At 39.6% G+C, this 23,646-nt stretch overlaps 1 protein-coding gene across 1 annotated transcript in view; it reads left to right on the top strand.

Moving 5' to 3' along the window:
• The window catches only part of LOC111886339 (cysteine-rich receptor-like protein kinase 44), a 31,091-nt gene extending 9,932 nt beyond the window's left edge, over positions 1 to 21,159 (top strand). Inside the window, exons 2-7 of the mRNA XM_023882572.2 lie at positions 10,079 to 10,219; positions 10,438 to 10,562; positions 19,530 to 19,740; positions 20,030 to 20,267; positions 20,388 to 20,538; positions 20,696 to 21,159. Coding sequence (XP_023738340.1) covers positions 10,079 to 10,219; positions 10,438 to 10,562; positions 19,530 to 19,740; positions 20,030 to 20,267; positions 20,388 to 20,538; positions 20,696 to 20,995 — 1,166 coding nt within the window. The 3' untranslated portion in view covers positions 20,996 to 21,159. The remainder of the gene's footprint in view (positions 1 to 10,078; positions 10,220 to 10,437; positions 10,563 to 19,529; positions 19,741 to 20,029; positions 20,268 to 20,387; positions 20,539 to 20,695) is intronic.
• The last annotated feature ends 2,487 nt before the right edge of the window (positions 21,160 to 23,646 follow it).

Genomic DNA, 23,646 nt, shown 5'->3' with positions numbered 1-23,646 from the left:
TTTGTGTTGCATACTAGTTCAGATTCTTGCTATGTGGATATGATTGTTTGAGTATGTTGTGGTTAGATTTTCCCCTTGTCCGAATGCTGCTTGCTTTGTGCATTATGGGATTTTGAGTGGTGGGAGTTAGCCATTAGGTGGATACGTCACGTCACATGTGATCAGGGTTGAATAATCTCATAGTGCTGGATTTGGCCCTATTGCGCAGCTCTCGTTTGAGTCCAACCGTTGTAGGGACGAGTCCTTTACTTGAAGGATTATCTGAGCCTCGTCGCATGTGATGGTATCCAGGTGATGGCTAATTGGCAACACAATGAGACCTTCAGCAGCTGAGGACTGGTTTGAGTTGAGTCAGAGGTTTCCCTAGGGTAAGCCTAGGATAAGATAGAGTTGGGGGCAGTATTAGTGGATAAGGGACCTGGTGGAGTCAAAGCAACTCCTGAGGAAAGTACGGATAGATGTGGAAGGTAGTATGGGCCCGTACTACTGAAAGCAGAGGATCCGTACTCGATTCAGGAAGGGCAGAGACAAGACCGGGAACCTGGTAGGGCATGTTTGGTCTCGTATCAGTGATGAGTATTCTGATAGTGGTTGTGGTATATTTTCAGCATGGTGACATTGCGAGAGAGACCAGCGGGCGGATCAGGCGCCGGAGAGGGATCAGGCTCGGGTTCAGGGACCGAGCAGCTCGAGGAGCGGATGAGAGAGTTGATATCAACCGAGGTTACGCACAGTATTCTAGCTCAGACTCCTGTGATCTTTGGCACGGTCAAGGAGGGCATACTGGAGATCTTGGAGGAGAGGCTGGGAGCCTTCCGTACTGAGATGATGGCATTGATGGGGGCGCGTACCTTGACATTTCGAGAGTTCAGAGCCTGCGGGGCACCAGACTATCATGGGGCTAGGGACCCCATTGCTAGCAGCAGATGGTTGGCCGATGTTGCCAACGCTTTTCGTACAAGCAAGTGTCCCGAGGGGGACAAGGTTAGACTCGCCTCCTGTCTTCTGAAGGACAGAGCGAGGGATTGGTGGGAGGAGATTGGTCATGCGTTGGGGGATGATGCCGCGTTGGACGCGATGACTTGGAGCGATTTCTCGGCCAGGTTCAGGGCGGAGTTTTCGCCGATTATTGAGGTGCAGCAGCTGGCACGAGAGTTTCAGGATTTGACGCAGACTACTGAGACTGTGGCGGAGATCACCGCCAAGTTCAGGGAAAGGGCTCTTCTTGTACCTCAGTATGTGGCGGATGAGGAGATGAAGAAGGCTCGGTACCATGAGATGTTGAGGGACGACATCAGGGAGTTCGTGAGTAGGTCCAGCTGTAAGACGCTGGAAGATATGATTTCTCGGGCTAGGGAAAGGGAAATTGATTTGGAGCAGATCCGGAAGAGGAAGCCGGATGAGGTTCAGGTATCAGCGGGTTCGGGCAAAAGGCCCAAGGGATCGGATTCGAGATCGAGGGATCATCAGGACCGCAGTCGGTGCGGAAAGTGTGGCAGGGTGCACGGGGGCGTGTGCAGGAGTGGTAGCGGTGGTGATTCTGGCTGCTTCAAGTGCGGTCGGACTGGTCATTTTAGCAGGGATTGTACTGTTACCGCCGCGCAGGGATCAGACATGATATGTTTTCATTGCAACCAGCGGGGCCACAAGAAGGCCCAGTGCCCCAGTTTGTCTTCAGCAGGACGGGTGATGGCACCCGCCCCTGCAACCTTGAGGGTCGCAGATGGCCGTCAGGGCCGGGTAGAGGCACCTGCAGCAGGGAGCAGGGCTTTTCAGATGACGACCTTGGAGGCGCGAGCATCGCCGGACGTTGCAGGTATGCAATTTCCATTCTCAGTTCTCTTATTTTGTGCATGATTTCATTGTTATGGTTCTGCATCATTATCGGTATGAGTGTTTTATTTTGATTGGTTGATTGTGATCGAGTTATATGCCATTTGCATACCTTGGATATTTGTATGGGAGTTAGGGGGGAATGTGCTCTATTGAAGAAGGTTTCGAAGGATGCAGTAACTGTAGCATGCTTGGGAGGGATTTGGTTCGTTTCGTTAGTTCGGAGTGGTGCAGTGATTGTGATGGATTGGCTAAAGCCCTAGCTATGGCGGGCTTGGGTTCCTCAGTGGATGGGTTATGGAATGGTAGCAAGGATCGGGATTTCTTTGAGTGATGAGCAGCAAGGGATAAGCAGGATCGAAGTGGGGGAGAATCCTCCGGGTGTGCCCGGAGAAGAGCACGCAGACCCAGAACGAGTACGTGACCTCCGAGAGGGAAGAGAAGTAGTTCAACGTTTGATGGATTGAGGATTCCAGGGTTGGGAGTTTGAGAAACTCCATATCAGCTAGCGCGTGGGATGGTATGGTTGGTTATGATTGAGAATTCAGATTGTGGATCGCCTGAAGGACTCGCGGGAGTCGGAATAAGGATCTTGAGTAGTCGATGGCACGTGGGTGCCTTCGTTTTAGCAGTCAGTGGTAGGGATGTAAGACTACGGGTAAGCCGTAGCATTCCTTAGTAGTTTCGTTAGCAGGAGTCGGGGCGAGGCCCTTATCTCCTAGTGATTAGGTAGGGATCAGGAATGGGTAGTGGATGAGAGTAGTAGGGAGTTGCCTGTATAGCTCTAGAGAGGTGAGACCTTGGGAGAGGCCGCTCCAGTATATAGTTGGGTGAGACCCGTGGGCGAGGCCCGTATGAGATTAGCGGTGCAGGTGAGACCTGGGAGCAGGGTTGCTCAGTAGTATGGTTGGGTGAGACCCGAGGGCGAGGCCCGTGAGTTTAGCAGCGCAGGTGGGACCTGGTCGGGACCTTAGTGTCAAGTTAAGGGATCGGGGATCCCGAGTTTGTAGTGCCTGGATGGCAGGATTGTATGAACAGTTATAGGTGGTCGAGGTTCTTTGGGAGTCGCTGGGAGCGACCAGTGATGGTGTTGGGACTAGCTACCGGTGGGAGCCGGTAATCCAGTCATTGATAGGTTGGTGGGGACCAGGGCGGTCCCGGTTTATCAGGAAGTCAGTCGGGGAATAATTGAATTGCCAGTCGGTGGCAGTGTGAGTATGCAGCGTATGGTGGACTTCAGTTAGTTGAGTCGAGGGGTGCTCGACACCAAGTGTTGGCAGGAAGGAGTGTCAGTGAGTGCTGACGGTTGTGACCCGTTCTGGGAATAGCAGGGAGGTGATGGAGTTAGTGAAGGATAGGACCTTCACAGTGTCAAAGGAAAAGTCAGTTATGAGGCTTTGCCTTGGGAATGCAAGGGATTTGCGCAAGGAAAGAAGTGGAGAACCTCTGCGGGTTCATTGCAGTATTCGGTGGAAGACCAGCGCAGGTAGGCAGCTGGTGTTGGGTATTGGAGGCAGACCGTTGGCGGTGGGCCATAGTAAACTTCGAGGACGAAGTTCAGTTTAAGTGGGGGAGAGTTGTAACACCCAAGATTTTGAAAGCCAAGAAATTAAAGGAAAACCTAAATTTAAGAGGGACTCGACGAGTCAAAGGAAGGACTCGGCGAGTCGGAGCGGGATCCGGGTCGATAAGAAAGTGACCAACTCGACGAGTCGGCTAAGTGGACTCGGCGAGTCTGGTCTGTGCGAGGAAAACCCTAAATCCGGGGCTTGGAGCCTATTTAAGCATCTTAATCTTCTTCCTAGGACTCCTTTACAGCCTCTTGCACCTAGAACGCCGCACCTTAAGCCCCCATTGTGTTCATTCAAGCTTTTAGCCATTTTTGATTGGGTTTAAGGAAGAAGAAGGAGTGGGAATCTTTGAAGCATCAGGGAGTGGCTTTGGATCTGAAGTTTGGGAAGCATTTCAGAGCATTAGAAGGTATCAATTCGTTTCTCTCCTCCAGATTTTCCCTTGGTTATGAGTTTTGGGGCTTTTAAGCCATGTTTAAGACCAATCTTGAGCTTGAGGTCCAGATCTGAGGTTGCTACCTCAGATCCATGTTTATTTTGGTTTGTAATCCCAGAAAGTATCAGCCATTGGGTGGAAATTGGAGTCTCTTGGTCCTAAACCCTAGCTATGGGTGTATTTTGCTTAGATCTCACTCTCTACACGTAAAGTTTGCAACTTTACGTGGGAAGTAGGCTTGGGGAGGGTAGATCTATAGTTTGGAGCTCATGCATGACTCGGAAGTCCTCTGCATGTAAGTGGATCTTAGTGGACTCGACGAGTCCTTCGAGTGGACTCGGCGAGTAGCTTGAAGATGAGGAGGAACTCGACGAGTGGGATGAACAGCTCGTCGAGTCGGATGAAGATGGGCATGAACTCGGCGAGTTGGATGAACAACTCGTCGAGTTGGATGAAGTTTGTCGTGTGCTCGGCGAGTCTGTTCTTAGACTCGGCGAGTCAGGTCGAGTGGTCCCAAACCCTTCGAGTTAAGACTCGAGTCAGCGAGTCGAGCCAGGACTCAGTGAGTTGGTCAGGACAGGAATCGGGAATCAGTAGACTCGGCGAGTCAGGGGCTGACTCGGCGAGTAGAGTCGCGAGTGGAAGGACTCTGGAATTATGAACTCGGCGAGTCAGTAGGGTGACTCGACGAGTAGGGTTGACCTGGAAGGTTGACTTTGACCAGGACGATGACTTTGACCAGAGTTGACTTGGTTGACCTTTGAAGGTCAGTTAGACTAAGTGTTATGTTGATATTGGTAGCTCGGGGAGCTAGCGGAGCAGCAGTTCGGAGTCAGTGGTCAGGTAGCGGTCAAAGGGGTTAGCAGCAGCAGTTCAGCAACATCAGGTGAGTTTCCCTTTGTATGAATGGGTCTACGGCCACAATGCCGGCCCATGTAGTTGTGAGTAGAAGACCCGGGGGTTAGCCCTAGGCACAGTATGCTAGTATGATTTTTGGACGAGGTCCAATGACAGAGGGCGGTTGCCCAAGGAGCGGTTTATGTGATAGTCTATACTTGTTGTCTGTGTGATACTTGTATGTGCCTGGTAGGGAGGTGAGAGAGGGCGAGGTCCCGTGTCTCACCAATAGCGGAGTGTGGATGGTGTTCCACATCTTAGTAGCAGCAGAGCAGGGGCGAGGCCCAAGTTAGGAAAGGAGTGAGGATGGGCTGGGCCCGAACCTCACTATCAGCAGGAGTATGGACGAGGTTCCATGACTCAACAGTAGCAGAACTCGGGCGGGGCCCTGAGATAGGCGAGGCCTTAGAGCAAGAGTTGTTAGCATATGTTTAGTTTATGTAATGTTATGTGATGTGTTTATGTGCTATTATATGTTAGAGGGCGAGGCCCTGTGACAGGCGAGGCCTAAGTGAAACAGATCTGTATCCGAGCGAGGCTCGAAGCCAGGCGGGGCCTGGAGCGGCGAGGCCGTTGTATCGGGCGAGGCCCGAAGTAGAGGGCGAGGCCCAGGATAGCGGGCGTGGCCCAGTATGTGCAGTATGTGGTTTTGCATGGTATGTGGTAAGGTGGGGAACTCACTAAGCTTCGTGCTTACGGTTTTCAGTTTTGTTTTCAGGTACTTCCGGTAGCGGAGGGAGGAGCTCGGGGTGATCGCATGGCACACACCATAGACTAGTCAACCTGGGAATGTTTACTCTGATAATAAACATATGTTTTGAAAACCTATACTCAGATTATGTTTTGGAATGATGTCTTTGGTTAAAGTAATGTTTTATTAAAAAGAAATTTTTGGTCTTAAATTTTGGGATGTTACATATTCGGCCACGTCACGTTGTCGATGATGCCTTCGTCCTTGCCATGTGTCAGCTTTTGGTGGTGCCACGTCATTGTTTCGTTCGGGTGACTCGTTCTCCGCCTTTCCATGTGGTGCCCTCCGATGGTGCCACAACATCATTTTCTGAGTATTTTTTATAATCTTATAAAAATCATAACTATTGCATACAAGCTCCGTTTTCGACGTTCATTATATCCACGCATTTGTATCTACAAGTACTAAAAATTTCCTTTAGGTCTCAACAGCTAATTCTCACTTTATCTTAAATTCATATTTAGACTAGTTTAGACTATTAAAATTCTTACAAAATTAATAACTTCTTGATACGAACTTCATTCTTGACGTTCTCTGTATCAATGATTTTGTATTTATGAGATCTTCAGCTCTCGTTTACATTGTTTTGGCTAACAATCATTGATCTTAATTTCGAATTCTGTGTCATACACTGTTTTATTCGAAACTTCAAAAAATCGTAACTTTCTTATACGAAGTCAAATTTAGATGTTCATTATATGCACACTTTCGTAATTTTGATTACTACGACTTTCATTTAGATTACTTAGGCTAATAAGCAACCTATCTCTACTTCACTTTTTACTACACATATAGTTGTGTCGTGATGAAAGCAAAACTTACAAAAATCATAACTTCTTTATAGATTTAGGCATTCTTTATACTCACTAAATCGTCATCACTACTACAATAACTTTTATCAAGACTATTTATCCTAAATAAGTTTTCATCAAAAATGTATATTTTACGTAATTTGTTAAATTTTATGATACAGTTTTATACAAATATTATAAACCTAAAATATTTGCCCATGAAACATGTATGCAATATATAAATATTATCTAAATCTTCTAGCCCTAACTTATGGGCATTACACATTCACATATAACAATGATGTAATCGCTAATTACATTCATACATTCACATGTATACACATGTGCTTCATCACATAAACATACTTTAAAAGAGAACTATAAACTCACCTTGGGTTGAAGAATAGCAACTTACTTCCAACTCTTCTAAAGCTTCCGCTAAGAGACTTCAAATCCCTTCTTGTTACCACCTAGTCCATATATATACATTAAACCATGCACATGTGTCTTAATCCCTTAAGACATCACTTGTAGTTTCTAGCCAAAAACTCATACTTTGGACAAAACCCTGACTTCACGTGACCATTCTTTTCTCAAATGTTTGTTAAACCATACCAATCAAGCTCATAAACACTTATCTTAACTTGATTAAACTACACAATCATCATCTTCTTCATTCCCTTTCTAGGGTTTCAAAACCCTAGAATCAAATCATGATTTCAACCATTATAACTTCATACAAGTCGTGGATTAAGCTTCTAGACACTTAATCAAACATTAATTGTAGGATTACTTGGAAGAATCTAGCATAAAAACCTTAAAATAGGATTTCACCATTAACACCTTCAAAAGTTTAAATGGAGAAATGAACTACTACAAGGGTTTAAGGTGGTCTTACATTGCCTATAGCAAAGCTAAATCGCCACTTTATCCTTATTGAAGCTTGAAATCGTCGAACACTTTGCTCTCCAAGAAAAGGGTCAATTTGTAAATAAATGAACCCTAGGTCTCAAATTTAATTTGCTCGAAGCCACGCTGCATACAAGGCCTTACCACGCTACAGAAAGCTAAATGAAGTCATGCTTTCCTTATTTACCATGCTATGGCAACCAATCTTCATAGAAACATACTTTACTCTCGCATCATGACACCCATACCGCCGTGTCATGGACCAAAGTACATTGTCTATGATTTACGATGGAGAAATGAACAAAATCACCGCCTTGCATTCCGCGTCGCGGCTATTAGCTTACCACGTCGCGGTGGCACTAGAACTCTCAACTTCATTCTTTTTTCAATCTCATTCCATTCGATACTTGCACTTACCAATTTAATTCCATCTAAACCCATAATAATACATTATAATAGTTTCATAATGCAAAATAATGGCAGAAAACATAATCAAAACATTCCATAAGTTTTAAATATCATAAAAGGACCAAAATGACCTTAGTATCAAAATGACATTCAACTACACGTTTACTCTAAAAATGTTAGAATTTAGTAAATTCTTCATTGATTTTCTTAAGATGTGCAGAAGATTTAATTTTATTAATGGATTTGAAAGAGTTCTTAGATCTAGTTAGCTTTCTTTTTTTATACTATAATAAAATATATGATTTACCCTTTTAAAATCGTTTTTAAAGAAATTAATTTGTGATGCTCTAGATAAGTACAACTATCATAACTCTTGATTTTGAAAATTCAGTGGTCAAATGTCATTTATATATGAACGCATAAACACATTATATATATATATATATATATATATATATATATATATATATATATATATATATATATATATATATATATATATATAGAGAGAGAGAGAGAGAGAGAGGTTCCGTTGAAATTAAAAATAAACCAGAGATCTTGAAATTCAACCTCAACGATATCTTTCAAGTCTACCGCTCTAGCCCTCTGACGTACCAGCACGAAAGGCTTGTTATAATCATAAATGATTATATAGCATCACCCGTTCCTTTTCTCATCCGCCACCATCCTCACCACCACCACCTCCACCACTACCACCACCTCTGACACCAACAAACCCCAACATTGACACATTCGTTACTTATACCACCACCAACTCTGTCAACACCACTTTTTCTACCACCAACTGTCATAATCATATATGATTATTAAGTCTGTGAACAACTATATATGTTGATTATTTATGATTATGCGTACACTATTGTTGTTGGTACACCAAAGCGTTAGAGCGGTAAATGAAAAATGCATGACTCAAGTTGAATCTTAAGATTTGTACTTCTTTTTTAATCTCAAGTGAACCCTCCCTTAGGGTTAGGTTCATGTGAGACGGCCTAATTTTATGAGACCGTGAGACCACTTTTTCTAGTGAAATATTTTAATATTTTAGTGTTTATAAAAATTAAATATGTGTAATATTCTAATATTCTAAGCCAATAATTTTAACATATTTTACATTGAAATATTCTAAAACATATAATGTTTGAATATATTGTATATTTTATTTTTACGAACAATAAAATATTAGAATATTTGACTAAAAAGATTTGGTTTCACAATCTCACGAAATTATGTTCTTCTCAAATGAACTTATATATATATATATATATATATATATATATATATATATATATATATATATATATATATATATATATATATATATATATATATATAGGGTTAGGTTATTTTGTTTTCACTATCTATTGTGTGCATGTATGACTGATTCTGGACCAATCATTTTATTTATTTTAAGAAAGTAATTAATGTATATTACATGTTGAAGATATAATAGGTATTAATTACATCTTCAACATTTAATATGTATTAATTACTTTCTTAAAATAACTAAAATGATTGGTCCAGAATCAATCATACAGGCACACAATAGATAGTGAAAACATTTGAACCTAACTCTCTCTCTCTCTCTCTCTCTCTCTCTATATATATATATATATATATATATATATATATATATATATATATATATATATATATATATATTCTCAGTTTTGTAATTAGCTTCTAACAGATATGTATTGCATATTTTTTATTATGATAATTCATAAATTTTGTTATAAAAAGTTATAATTAAATAAATAATTCTTATATAGTTAATTCGAATTAATTATCACTTTATTAAAAAAATAATTTACAAATAAATAATACATTTATAGTATACTTTTCAATAAATATTACAAATGCAATAATAGTAATACGACACATAAATTGAAAATATATATTCATACGTCGAAGTTGATACATAAATATCATACTTTATTATATTGATATAAAAATATTTGTTGTTATATTTAAATTATAAGCATTCAACAAAAGCAGCATATCACAGATTCCATAACAAAATTAGCGACAAAAAAAACTTTGTATCTTTATAAAACAACGTAACAGTTGCACAAAAAAAAATGAGGAATGCGATCGATTTTACAATCAACCGATGGTTTCCAACCCCCGCAACACATTCACTTCAGATCTCCCAGATGTAGGACCAAAAAAAGTTCACAAATTCTAATCTCGTAAAGCAGGGTCACTCATCTAGTTGATATTAAAAATATTTGTTGTTATATTTAAATTATAACTATTATATTAAAATAAACTAGAATTCCATAGATTGAAAATTAGAGAAATTAAAATTGTGCAAAAAGGAAGTGGGTTTGAGGATGGTTTACAACATTTTGATGTAAAATATTGGATTTGAAGTCATATTAGAAATGCCCTTGGGTTATATCTATTTTTGTTTATATACAAAATATTAAATTCTAAAAGGAATTTTGTATTTTTTTTGCAGGTAAAAATACGAACAAAACACAAACTGTGAGAATAATAATCATTATTATTGTCCCAATCTGTGTGCTCATAGTAATTACTTCCAGTTATATCTTCATGAGGAAGAAGACACAACAAAAGCCTCCTACAGAAAATATAGAAAGTAAGCACGATGTTTGAAACTTAAAAGTCATATTTGGAACATGGACTTAAAGATCCATAGCTTATGTTATAAGCAACATATTACTATATATTATCTTGACCTTGTGCTTGAATTGTAGTAATGTAGTTATAGTATTAGCTAGCTAGGATAAAGCTAGTGATTGCAATACAACTTCATAGTTAAAACAACCTGTAACTCTCTCCCTCCTATTGTACTAGCTAAAACCATGGATATTGGCACTTCTGAATGTTTGCAATACAACTTTAGTACTCTGAAAGCAGCAACAAATGAGTTCTCAGAAGACAATAAACTTGGAAAAGGTGGATTTGGAGCGGTTTACAAGGTAATAACAAGTGATCTTGGTAGTGTGACATCCCCAAAATCTCGGCCAGAAAAGACCGATTTTCATTTATGATTTTAAATATTTTCAGAGTAAATCCTTTTTATTTGAAAGAGTTGCGGAATTTGTTCCCAAAACAAAACATGATAAAATAATATTTATCAAAGCATTTCATCAAGAGATGCATTTCATTATATAATCAAAACTCGGGATGTCATGTTCCGATACAGACCATAAAGCATAAACGATAAACATTACAAGTCATTCAACAAATATATACATATACAGACTTGTAAACAAAACAACAAGATGATCCATCCATCTTACGCCCTTGTGCCACTTTCTGTAATACAAATAAAACTGAGTGGGTCAGGCTTGGGAGCCTGGTGAGCATATAGGGTTTTCAACCCACAATAAATAAGTTATATTTAATTTCACCAACCAATCACTATCCCGATTACCCATTCCCGTTATCCTCACTTTACGTCCCTAAAACAACTATCTCAAGGGACCTAATCTAGGATTTTCATCGGGACGGACATCACTGCGAAGGGGTTTCCTCAACAATAGATATCCTAAAGGCAACCATGAGGGGGATAGAGTACACCGGTGAACACATCGTTCACAACACCTACAGGTTATGAACCTGCTAGTGTTCCACTGGACTGTCTAGAAAGAGTCCGTGGTCGTTATCCATACTCCGCTGAATAACTAGATCAACAACAACAACATCGAGGCCTCTCATCTGTTTATTACACACCAACTATCTACCCATGTTCTACCCAACATATTAGTAGATAAAAATATATATTTTCATACGTAGTTTAAAGAAAACCTGTATAGCATGCTTTAATCAACACATATGTCACATAACAGATGAGGCACACACACATAACACATATCTCATAAAGAAATAAGCAGATCTATAAGATAGAAGAGAGTGAATACTCATTCACACATAACACAACGATGCAAAAGACTAGAGAGAAGAGAAGAAAATGAACAAGAAATGAGGCTGTCTTCGGATCCTTTATATAGAGGCTGGAACCTCGGAGTACGCGGGGCGTACTGCCCAAAACGTCATTGCTTACGTATCCGAAGTGCTCGAGTGCGAGTGTCGACATCCCTCGGAGTACGCTGGGCGTACTCGAGTACGCGGGGCGTACCTCGGATCAGATCGGTGACTCCTTCGGATAATGCTTCCGAATTTCCAATTAAATTTAAATACAAAATATTAAATAAACTTCGGAAATTCATATCTTCTTCATACGAACTCCGTTTTCGACGTTCTTTATATCCACGCGAAGGTGAGACTACGATCTACAACTTTCGTTTAGACTCCGTCGGCTAATTTCGAATTTATTTTTATTAATTATTTTTAATAGGCCGCGACAGAAACTTTCGTTATAAATTCATAACTTCTTCGTTTGACGTCCGTTCTCGCCTAACTTTTTATCGCTTTGATACCAACAACGAGACCTTCGATCCTCGTTTAGATTGCTTCGGCTAAAAACCGCTCGATCTCAAATCGAGTATTTCGGGCTGCACACCGCTAAGCCGGAACTTCGATAAATCATAACTTCCTCATACGAAGTCAGATTTGGGCGTTCTATATATATTCGGAAACCTCGTTTCAACTACTACAACATAGATCAAAGATATTAAGTTTATTTTACACTTAAATTTTGACGCTTATTTTTTTTTTATTCTTAATTAATCAGACCACATAATTAAGCAATTAAGCACAAAATACATAATACTCAAATAATACATTCTTATTATTTCAAAACGGGTTACAAAGGTTAACCTAGACTATTATATTGCTAAGAACGGCAAGCCCGGAAACACAGGCGTTACAATTCTCTCCACCTTAGAATGATTCCGTCCCCGGAATCACACATCAACAAACAAATGCGGATAGCGACCCATCATGTCACTCTCCGTCTCCCAGGTGAGATTCGGCCCATTCGTGTGTTTCCATCGGACAAGCACTAACCCAACCATCTTGCGTCGCAATTTCTTAGTCTTTCGGTCAACAATTGCCTCTGGTTCTTCAATCAACCTTTTGTTCTCATCAATTCTCAATTCAGAAATTGGAATTATGTCGGGAACTTCTCCCGTGAACTTCCTCAAATAACACACATGAAAAGTGTTGTGAATTCCATTCAGTTCTTCGGGTAATTCGAGCTTGTAAGCTTGGTTCCCAATCCTCTGAAGAACTTTAAACGGTCCAATAAACCTTGGACTCAACTTTCCCCTTTTACCAAATCTTATAAGTCCCTTCCACGGCGAGACTTTAAGCAAAACCGAATCCCCAACCTCAAAAGTTATCGGTCTCCGCTTCTTGTCAGCATAACTCTTTTGACGATCCTGAGCTGCTAACATTCTTTCCCTAATTATTTTCAACTTTTCAGCAATTTGATGAACCAACTCCGGTCCCATAAACTGCTTTTCCCCAGCCTCAAGCCAACAAGACGGCGTACGACACTTCTGTCCATACAAAGCTTGGTAAGGTGCCATCTTAATGCTCGAGTGGAAACTATTATTATAGGAAAATTCTACCAACGGTAAATGTTCATCCCAATTACCTAGGAATTCCAGAGTACATGCTCTCAGCATATCTTCAAGTGTTTGTATCGTTCGTTCGCTCTGACCATCAGTCTGCGGATGGTAAGCTGTACTTAAACACAACTTGGTACCTAATTCCTCTTGTAGACTTTTCCAAAACCTCGATGTGAAACGGCTATCACGATCCGACACAATCGTTAACGGAACACCGTGAAGCCTCACAATTTCCTTCACGTAAGAATTCGCAAGCTTCTCCATAGACCATTTCTCCCTGGCCGCTATGAAATGCGCACTCTTAGTGAATCGATCAACGACCACCCAAATCATGTCGTGACCATTCTTTGTTCTGGGCAGTTTAGTGACAAAATCCATAGCAATGTCTTCCCAATTACCCATAGGCACAGGAAAAGGTTCTAAACTCCCGTACGGTTTTTGATGTTGTGTCTTGACTCTCGCACAAGTCACACACTCGGCCACATACTTTGCAACATCAAGCTTCATCGTCGGCCACCAGTAGTAGGGTTTCAGGTCCCTATACATTTTAGTGCTACCCGGATGAATCGAGTACATGGTCTTGTGAGCTTCTTCCATCAGAAGATCTCTGACTCCTCCTGTCTTAGGTATCCAAATCCGATCTTGGAACACCTTCAGTCCATGACTGTTTACACCGAACACCAACGTTTTGCCCAAACGTTCCTCCTTTCTGTCATTCTTCTCAGAAGCTTCGCTCTGAGCTTTCTTTATACTTTCCAAAATAGTTGAGACAACTTCAATTCTCAACGCTCTTGGCCTTTTCCTTTCGGGATTGACTTTCCGACTGAGAGCATCAGCAACAACATTAGCTTTACCGGGGTGGTAAAGTATCTCGCAGTCATAGTCTTTAAGTAATTCTAGCCAGCGTCGTTGCCTCATATTCAATTCTTTCTGATTAAAGAGGTATTGGAGACTCTTATGATCAGTGAAAAGTTTGCACTTCGTGCCATAGAGGTAATGCCTCCATATTTTCAGAGCGAAAACTACCGCTGCCAACTCCAAATCATGAGTCGGGTAGTTCTTTTCATGCTCTTTCAGCTGTCGAGACGCATATGCTATCACCTTTTCTCTTTGGGTCAAAACACAACCCAAACCAACACCAGACGCATCGCTATAGACAGCGAAGTCTTCAACTCCATCGGGTAGAGAAAGTATCGGTGCCTCGCATAGCTTCTTCTTTAGCTTCTCAAATGCTTCCTGATGCTTCTCACCCCAAGCATAAGTAGCTCCTTTGTGGGTCAAAGCTGACAATGGACTAGCGATCGAAGAAAAGCCTTGGATAAACCTTCGGTAATATCCGGCTAATCCTAAAAAGCTTCGAATCTCCGTGGGACTTTTCGGTTGTTCCCACTTCGTCACAGCTTCGATCTTCGCTGGATCAACCATTATCCCTTCTTGGTTGACCACGTGACCCAAGAATTGGACTTCACGAATCCAAAAATCACATTTGGAGAACTTAGCATACAGCTTCTCCTTCTTCAAGACTTCTAACACTTCTCGCAAGTGTCTGCCATGCTCCTCCTGGCTTTTCGGGTAAATCAGAATGTCGTCTATGAACACTATCACGGATTTATCAAGGAACGGGTTACAAACCCTATTCATCAAATCCATGAACGCTGCTGGAGCATTGGTTAGTCCAAACGACATAACCAAGAACTCGTAGTGTCCATATCTAGTTCTGAATGCAGTCTTCTCGATATCTTGCTCTCTTACTTTTAGCTGATGATATCCTGACCTAAGATCGATCTTCGAGAAATAGCTCGAACCTTGCAATTGATCAAACAGGTCATCAATCCTCGGCAACGGATATCTATTCTTTATTGTTGCCTTGTTCAGCTCTCTGTAATCGATGCACATTCTCATACTTCCATCTTTCTTCTTTACAAATAACACCGGAGCTCCCCAGGGCGATGAACTAGGTCTAATGAAACCGTTGTCCAATAACTCCTGAAGTTGCATCATTAGCTCCTTCATCTCCGTCGGTGCTAATCGATAAGGTGCTTTTGCAATTGGCGTCGTTCCTGGCAACAAGTCAATACGGAATTCCACTTGTCGATCGGGCGGTAATCCAGGAAGATCTTCGGGAAATACTTCCGGATAATCACACACCACTGGAATATTCTGCATCACCTTCTTTTCCTTCTTAGCATCAATCACGAATGCTAAAAACGATGTACACCCCTTGGTCAAACATTTTCTGGCTTTCATCAATGAAATGATTCCAGAATTCACTCTGCGTTTATCTCCATACACCATAAACGAATCTTTCCCAGGCGGGTTTACTTTGACTATTTTCTTCTTGCATAAAATTTCGGCGTCGTTGGCGCTAAGCCAATCCATTCCCAATACGATGTCGAAACCATTAAGTTCAATAGGCAATAATTCCTCGTGGAACTTATTCCCATTCAGATCAATTAAGATGTTTTTCATGCGATAGCTAACAGGTACAAACTTGCCACTAGCAACTTCGACTAATAAGGCATTATCTAGTCTATCAACAGGCAAAGCTAGCTTTCTACCAAATTCATGCGATATAAAGGAGTAGTTGGCTCCAGAATCAAATAAAATTTGGGCAGGCAATTCGTTAACGAGAAAGGTACCTGAAGCGACATCAGCTTCATCTTTAGCAGCTTCCAGTGTCATCTGGAATGCTCTTGCCTTTGGCTTTGGCGGAATGTTGGGTCTAGCTGCCTCCTTCTTCTTCGGGCAGTCCCTCGACATATGACCCTCCTCACCACAACCATAGCAAACTTTCTTTGTGAGGGTACACTCATTGGCATAGTGCCCTGGCTTTCCACACTTGTAGCATGTGTTTGCCACCTCACATTTTCCATGATGCTTCTTCTTACATTTGTCGCACCATTTCGCTTCACCTCCACCTCCCCTCGAACCAGACTTCGAGAACTTGTTTTTCTTGTTGGACCCTGAAGTTCCATCGAACTTCCTCTTTTTTCCAACATCTATTCTTTCCAGACCCTTTTCCTTCTGCTGGGCCTCCACATTCTTAGCTGCACGAACAACCGTTTTCAGAGTGGTTGCCATTTTGACTGTCGGACCAAAGTCAGCAGGCAGTCCGTTAGCAAACCTCTCTATCTTGGAGAGTTCCGTTGGCACTAGGTACGGAAACAACTTCATCTTCTCAGTAAATGCAGTAGCATAGTCATCTATGCTCATCTTCCCCTTCTTTAAGTTTTGAAACTCATTGTTCAGATCAATCAGATCTATCTCCGAACAATACTGCACCCTTAACTGTTCCAAGAACTCCTCCCATGACATTTTCAGGGCTTCTTCTCGTGGCATAGTATCTGCCAACAACTTCCACCAACTCAAGACTCCAGTCTTCAGTTGTCTAACCGCAAATACGGTCTTCTGTTTGTTGCTACAGTCGCAACTTTCAAATACCATCTCCATTTCAGAGATCCAATCCATTATCTCAACAGGCTTTGGGCTCCCAGAAAGACTTGGCGGTTTGGCGCCCAAGAAATTCTTGTACATACGCCCATCCTTGTTGTTTCTCCTTTCTGGATCGTTCCTTCGTTCCTCTTGAGTCCCAAATTGACTCACCATGCGACTATTGTTCCCTTCCTCCGATTGCTCGGGAATCAATTCCGGTTCCTCAATAGGTACGATAGGTTCATCCCTATTATTATGCAACATTTGTCGCATCTCCTCCCTTTGTTCGGCTAGCATAGCCCGAATCATGGCTTGCACCGCAGCCATTGTTATTGGTTCTGGTGCTGCTGCTACAACAGGTATTTGCTCAATCACTGGCGGTTGATTCCTGTTTTCATCTGCGTTTCCAACGCCACTCCTTGTTCTCACCATTTTTGATCTACACACCGAATAAGGTGAAATTAGATCCTCATTCACGATAGATATTCAAATCATCCTTATCACTCCGAAACGATTACATGCTAGTTCTAATATCGTATACATACGCTTAGAATCCTAAACACATAAACCTTCAGATCCGGTTGGCAACAAACCGTAGATCCGAACAAATAATATCATATATGGCAACATATAACTTTTAGCACATAAAAGCATTTTAGGCAACTTTCCTAAAATAAACTAGTGCTCGTGTCTAAAATCCAACAGACACACATCTCAAAATTCCACTTAGCATTCTAAGTTTAAGTCTAGAAATCCTACAAATTCCTAGTTCGCTTAAACTAATGCTCTGATACCAACTGTGACATCCCCAAAATCTCGGCCAGAAAAGACCGATTTTCATTTATGCTTTTAAATATTTTCAAAGTAAATCCTTTTTATTTGAAAGAGTTGCGGAATTTGTTCCCAAAACAAAACATGATAAAATAATATTTATCAAAGCATTTCATCAAGAGATGCATTTCATTATATAATCAAAACTCGGGATGTCATGTTCCGATACAGACCATAAAGCACAAACGATAAACATTACAAGTCATTCAACAAATATATACATATACAGACTTGTAAACAAAACAACAAGATGATCCATCCATCGTACGCCCTTGTGCCACTTCCTGTAATACAAATAAAACTGAGTGGGTCAGGCTTGGGAGCCTGGTGAGCATATAGGGTTTTCAACCCACAATAAATAAGTTATATTTAATTTCACCAACCAATCACTATCCCGATTACCCATTCCCGTTATCCTCACTTTACGTCCCTAAAACAACTATCTCAAGGGACCTAATCTAGGATTTTCATCGGGACGGACATCACTGCGAAGGGGTTTCCTCAACAATAGATATCCTAAAGGCAACCATGAGGGGGATAGAGTACACCGGTGAACACATCGTTCACAACACCTACAGGTTATGAACCTGCTAGCGTTCCACTGGACTGTCTAGAAAGAGTCCGTGGTCGTTATCCATACTCCGCTGAATAACTAGATCAACAACAACAACAACATCGAGGCCTCTCATCTGTTTATTACACACCAACTATCTACCCATGTTCTACCTAACATATTAGTAGATAAAAATATATATTTTCATACGTAGTTTAAAGAAAACCTGTATAGCATGCTTTAATCAACACATATGTCACATAACAGATGAGGCACACACACATAACACATATCTCATAAAGAAATAAGCAGATCTATAAGATAGAAGAGAGTGAATACTCATTCACACATAACACAACCAAATATATACACATAGCACGTATTTTTATATAAAATACTTCGTATTATTGTATTAGAAGAAATAACTACACACTCACTTGATCAGAAGATGATCCGACAGCACTACGACTTATAGAAGTAGTAATCCACAGCAGATCTGGAAGATCTCCTCGAAAATCGAACTTCTCGCGGGCAGAGCTTCGACTCGGGAACCGCACTTCTCGGGATCTTCGGGATCTCGGGACTAGAGTATGATACCGGGGCTTCGGGGTAGCTTCGGCACGAAAAACGATGCAAAAGACTAGAGAGAAGAGAAGAAAATGAACAAGAAATGAGGCTGTCTTCGGATCCTTTATATAGAGGCTGGAACCTCGGAGTACGCGGGGCGTACTGCCCAAAACGTCATTGCTTACGTATCCGAAGTGCTCGAGTGCGAGTGTCGACATCCCTCGGAGTACGCTGGGCGTACTCGAGTACGCGGGGCGTACCTCGGATCAGATCGGTGACTCCTTCGGATAATGCTTCCGAATTTCCAATTAAATTTAAATACAAAATATTAAATAAACTTCGGAAATTCATATCTTCTTCATACGAACTCCGTTTTCGACGTTCTTTATATCCACGCGAAGGTGAGACTACGATCTACAACTTTCGTTTAGACTCCGTCGGCTAATTTCGAATTTATTTTTATTAATTATTTTTAATAGGCCGCGACAGAAACTTTCGTTATAAATTCATAACTTCTTCGTTTGACGTCCGTTCTCGCCTAACTTTTTATCGCTTTGATACCAACAACGAGACCTTCGATCCTCGTTTAGATTGCTTCGGCTAAAAACCGCTCGATCTCAAATCGAGTATTTCGGGCTGCACACCGCTAAGCCGGAACTTCGATAAATCATAACTTCCTCATACGAAGTCAGATTTGGGCGTTCTATATATATTCGGAAACCTCGTTTCAACTACTACAACATAGATCAAAGATATTAAGTTTATTTTACACTTAAATTTTGACGCTTATTTTTTTTTTATTCTTAATTAATCAGACCACATAATTAAGCAATTAAGCACAAAATACATAATACTCAAATAATACATTCTTATTATTTCAAAACGGGTTACAAAGGTTAACCTAGACTATTATATTGCTAAGAACGGCAAGCCCGGAAACACAGGTGTTACAGGTAGTTAGGTGCCAAAAGTTAAGAATTTTGATATTTTTTTAATGTAGATATATACTATTATATGATATTTAGGGTAAACTTGGGGATGGACAAGAAATTGCAGTTAAGCGGCTAGCAAGGGATTCTGGGCAAGGTGACATAGAATTCAAGAATGAGGTTGTGCTTGTCGCGAAGCTTCAGCATCGTAATTTAGTTAGGCTGCTTGGTTTCAGCATAGAAGGAAGTGAGCGGCTTCTCATTTATGAGTTCTTACCGAATGCAAGTCTTGATCAATTTATATTTGGTAAGTTTTGAAGAGCGACCTCTTTCTCAACCCAACTTGTTACATCCCTCAAAAGGCTTAAAAACTAGATATTTCACAAATTACTCCTATGTTGTTAACAAAATACTTCTCATACGACTTGCCAATAATTAAATTCAGCAACAATTGTAACCAAAAAAGTTTATTTTTGTTTGTTGAAAGGAGTTAACGATGTTTACCAATTACCCACGGGGGGTAGCAAATGATGTTTTATTTTTGTAGTGAATATTGTTTTTGTGTAGACTTATATACTTCTTGTTGGTGTTTGTAGATCCAACTAAGCATACAATACTTGATTGGGAAAAGCGATACAAGATCATCAAAGGCATTGCCAAGGGACTTTTATACCTTCATGAAGACTCCCGTCTAAGGATTATTCATCGCGATTTGAAAACCAGTAATGTTTTGTTAGATGTTGAAATGAATCCTAAAATTGCAGATTTTGACATGGCCAGATTGTTTAACCCTGAGGAAACTCAAGGCGACACAAATCGAATAGTTGGAACCTAGTAAGTATACTTCCATTAGAAAACTCTTATGATGGAAAGATCATTAACTATACTTTTCTTATTAACATGTAATTTTAGTGTAACTATTGACCTTTTGTCACTGTATGTTCCATCAAATAGTGGTTACATGGCACCAGAATATGCCATGCACGGCCAATTCTCAGTAAAATCAGATGTATTTAGCTTCGGAGTTTTGGTGTTAGAAATGGTAACAGGTCAAAAGAACCAATACATTCGTAATGGAGAGAGCATGGAACACCTTCTTAGCTATGTAAGTACCCAATGATTCAATAAACTCTAAAAGAATACATATACATGCAGAAACAAAATCGTATTATGCGTATGCATGGAAAAATTCCCTAAAATTGAGCTTTCCAAATTTAGCTAGTGTGACTATGTTAAGAAAAAAAATTGTTAATCTCTTTTAGGCATGGAAAAGTTGGCAAAATGGGACTGTGTCAAATATTATAGATCTCACATTGACGACTGGATCCGGTTCATTGGGCGACATCACTAGAATTATCCATATTGCTTTATTATGTGTTCAAGAAAATTCTGGTGACAGGCCACCCATGGATGAGGTTGTTCATATGCTTAATAGCTTCTCTCTCACGCTTGTAATACCCTCAGAGCCTGCATTTTTCATACGTAATACCATTCATCCCCAAGTGCCACTCCTGATTTTTTCCGAAAATATTGTCTCTATATCTGAGATAGCTCCTAGATAGGTTTTGAATGTTTCATGTTTTAAAAGTGTTACGGATGCTATTTGACATGTTAGAGCTATAAACAAGTTGATGATAATTTGAAGCAATGTTTAGCTAGCCACGATATGTTTTATTGTCTTTTTTATCCGAAATTGTATTATAACTATGAAAATGCTAAAGGAACGAAGTGCAAATTTATTCAGACTAAGGGTCCACATTAATCCATCGTGTTTCAACTCATATAAAGCTATAGAACCTCGGATCAATTTTTATCGATAAAGCTGAAAGAGACTAAATGTTATCGACTACTTTAGGGACCCATTTAAGCCTTTTCTGAGCAACGGCATCTTGTTCCTAGTTGTTAACAAACAACATAGAAGTTTTGCACCTAAAAGCTTGGATTTCTTTTGGTCCAAAAGGGTTGAAGTCATGGACAAAAAATGTTGCAAATTAGATTGTAATTCTAGCTTCAAATTACACCATTCGACAACCCTTTCTCACGTCTTGTTGGCGAACGATTAATTGAGTATAAATCTATTATCAAACTAGTTTTATCATACAAATCAGAGACTTTAGTAAAGCGTATGTACAACTTGATAATGATCTAAGATCAAAAATAAACACAAAAGATTTATACAGCGTAAACCTATTAGATCCTCATACGATGATAAGCTCTCTGAATTATGTGTGTGTATGCTGTGAAGAACGAGACCACGGAATATGAGGATGATCACCCTCACTCTATGTTTTATACTTCATCCAACTTTTAGCCCACAAATTCCAGCGAGTTCAACTTTTAGTCATCTACTTTCAGCCTTATTCACGAATAGTCATTTATTATTTTGGAAGACTTTTTGTTTGTAGGAATTCAAGAATATATTTAAATGTTTTTTTCGCAAAAAAACTAAGAAAGTATGTTGCTATTTCCAGAATTTCTATAGAAGATACGTTACTATTTGCCTATTACCATGTTTAAACAAGACCTCACGTATTTAAATGCTAAAATTAAACATCATGCTATTTCCAAAATATTACAAAAATTAAGATGTTTCTAGAAAGTTTACGGAAACTACGTTGTAATTTCTGTGTCAAATGAGTAACATTCCTAGTTCCATTTATATGTTCATTATAGCAAAATGATTTTATTCTTTTCTACTAAAACATTGTATTTTCAAAAAGAATAATTAAACGAGAAACAAAGTATATATGCTACACATGTAGCAAAAATATAAATTATAAATTTGGATAATGATGTTGAGCATTTTGGGCAAAATTTGAGACATAATGTTATAGGAATATTGGAAAAGTTTTAGCGCAATATGTGCCTAGCCCAATGAGACTTCTGGTGTACATACGGAGTGCAAAATGGTAAAAGCAAGAAAGTCGCTAGGAAGTTTGTTAGAGAAGAGAGAACAAAGGAATAAAAGGGAATGGAGCTGTCGAAAAAGATTCCATAGATTAATTTGGCTCTTGCATTTTGTGCATAGAGAGAGAGAGAATTTTCACCAGTACAATATATGGTGCTAGGAATGGACTGGTCAAACACTTTGCTACCATTCCACTGTTCTATTAGTTTACATTGTTACTATGTTATTTAGTATGAGTGAAATTGGTACGGTACCAATTCATTTTTCTCTAAACCGTGTACCGTACAAATTATAATTGGTATAAAAAAATTGCTACTGGTACCGTACCAAGTATACTTGGTACCAATTTATTTGGCTACCAACAAGTTTGGTTGGTACAAATTGGTAATGGTATATACCAACTTCTTTTAATTTTCTATTATAAGATTCAAAAATAAGCAAAGACATTGAGATTTTGATATGTAGTATATAAATTAGTTATGTAGTTCTTTTAGTTTACAAAAGAATTCTACTGAAGTAACGCTAAAGTAACGTTTTAATATTGTGCTTTAACGTGGTAATAACTATTGAGTAATAAAATCAAATGACTAATATAATGTTATTAAAACTGTAAACACTAAATACAATTAATAGTTGAAATATATATATATATATATATATATATATCAAATGAATTAGTTGGTACGGTATTACCATTGTATTCTAATTTTTATATCATTACCGTACCGACATTGATCAATTGGTATGGTACTATCAACTAAACATGTTGGCTACCAAATATATTGGCTACCAAGTTTCTAGGTTCGGTTGGTAACATGTTGGTTGGTTTTCCATGGTACAATTTTGTCAGCCCTATTATTTAGTATCTATATCATAATAACCTCATAGTGTCACGAGTTGTATATTCAGTCCTTCGAGTTGTACCAAATTTTGAAACAGTAATGCATAATCCAAAGGTAAAAAATTATGAATCAAGTTCTTTACTTTCTATGTAAACATAATCTCCAATATATTTGAATTAAGAAACGTTGTCATGGTCTAGATGATTTCAACTTCTTACAAGCCTTGTTGCTTAATTGGGCGTATTATTTTTGAAAGATCCATCCAATTTCAACATTCTACCTTTATATTTTAAATACCAAAATTACCCTTATAAATTAAGGGTTCACAGTATATTCATTGAAACAACCAGTCAGAAAATAATAATAATAATCAATCATATGAATAGATTAATAGCAAGAACATTAATCAAAATGTTCACAATGTAATGAACAGCCTTTATAATCCAGTTCATTACCCAAAAAG

Source organism: Lactuca sativa, chromosome 4 (genome assembly GCF_002870075.4).
Source record: "Lactuca sativa cultivar Salinas chromosome 4, Lsat_Salinas_v11, whole genome shotgun sequence".
NCBI classification, from domain to species: Eukaryota; Viridiplantae; Streptophyta; class Magnoliopsida; order Asterales; family Asteraceae; genus Lactuca; species Lactuca sativa.
Note: the sequence above shows the minus strand (reverse complement) of the source record. Positions and strands in the feature narration are given on the sequence as shown.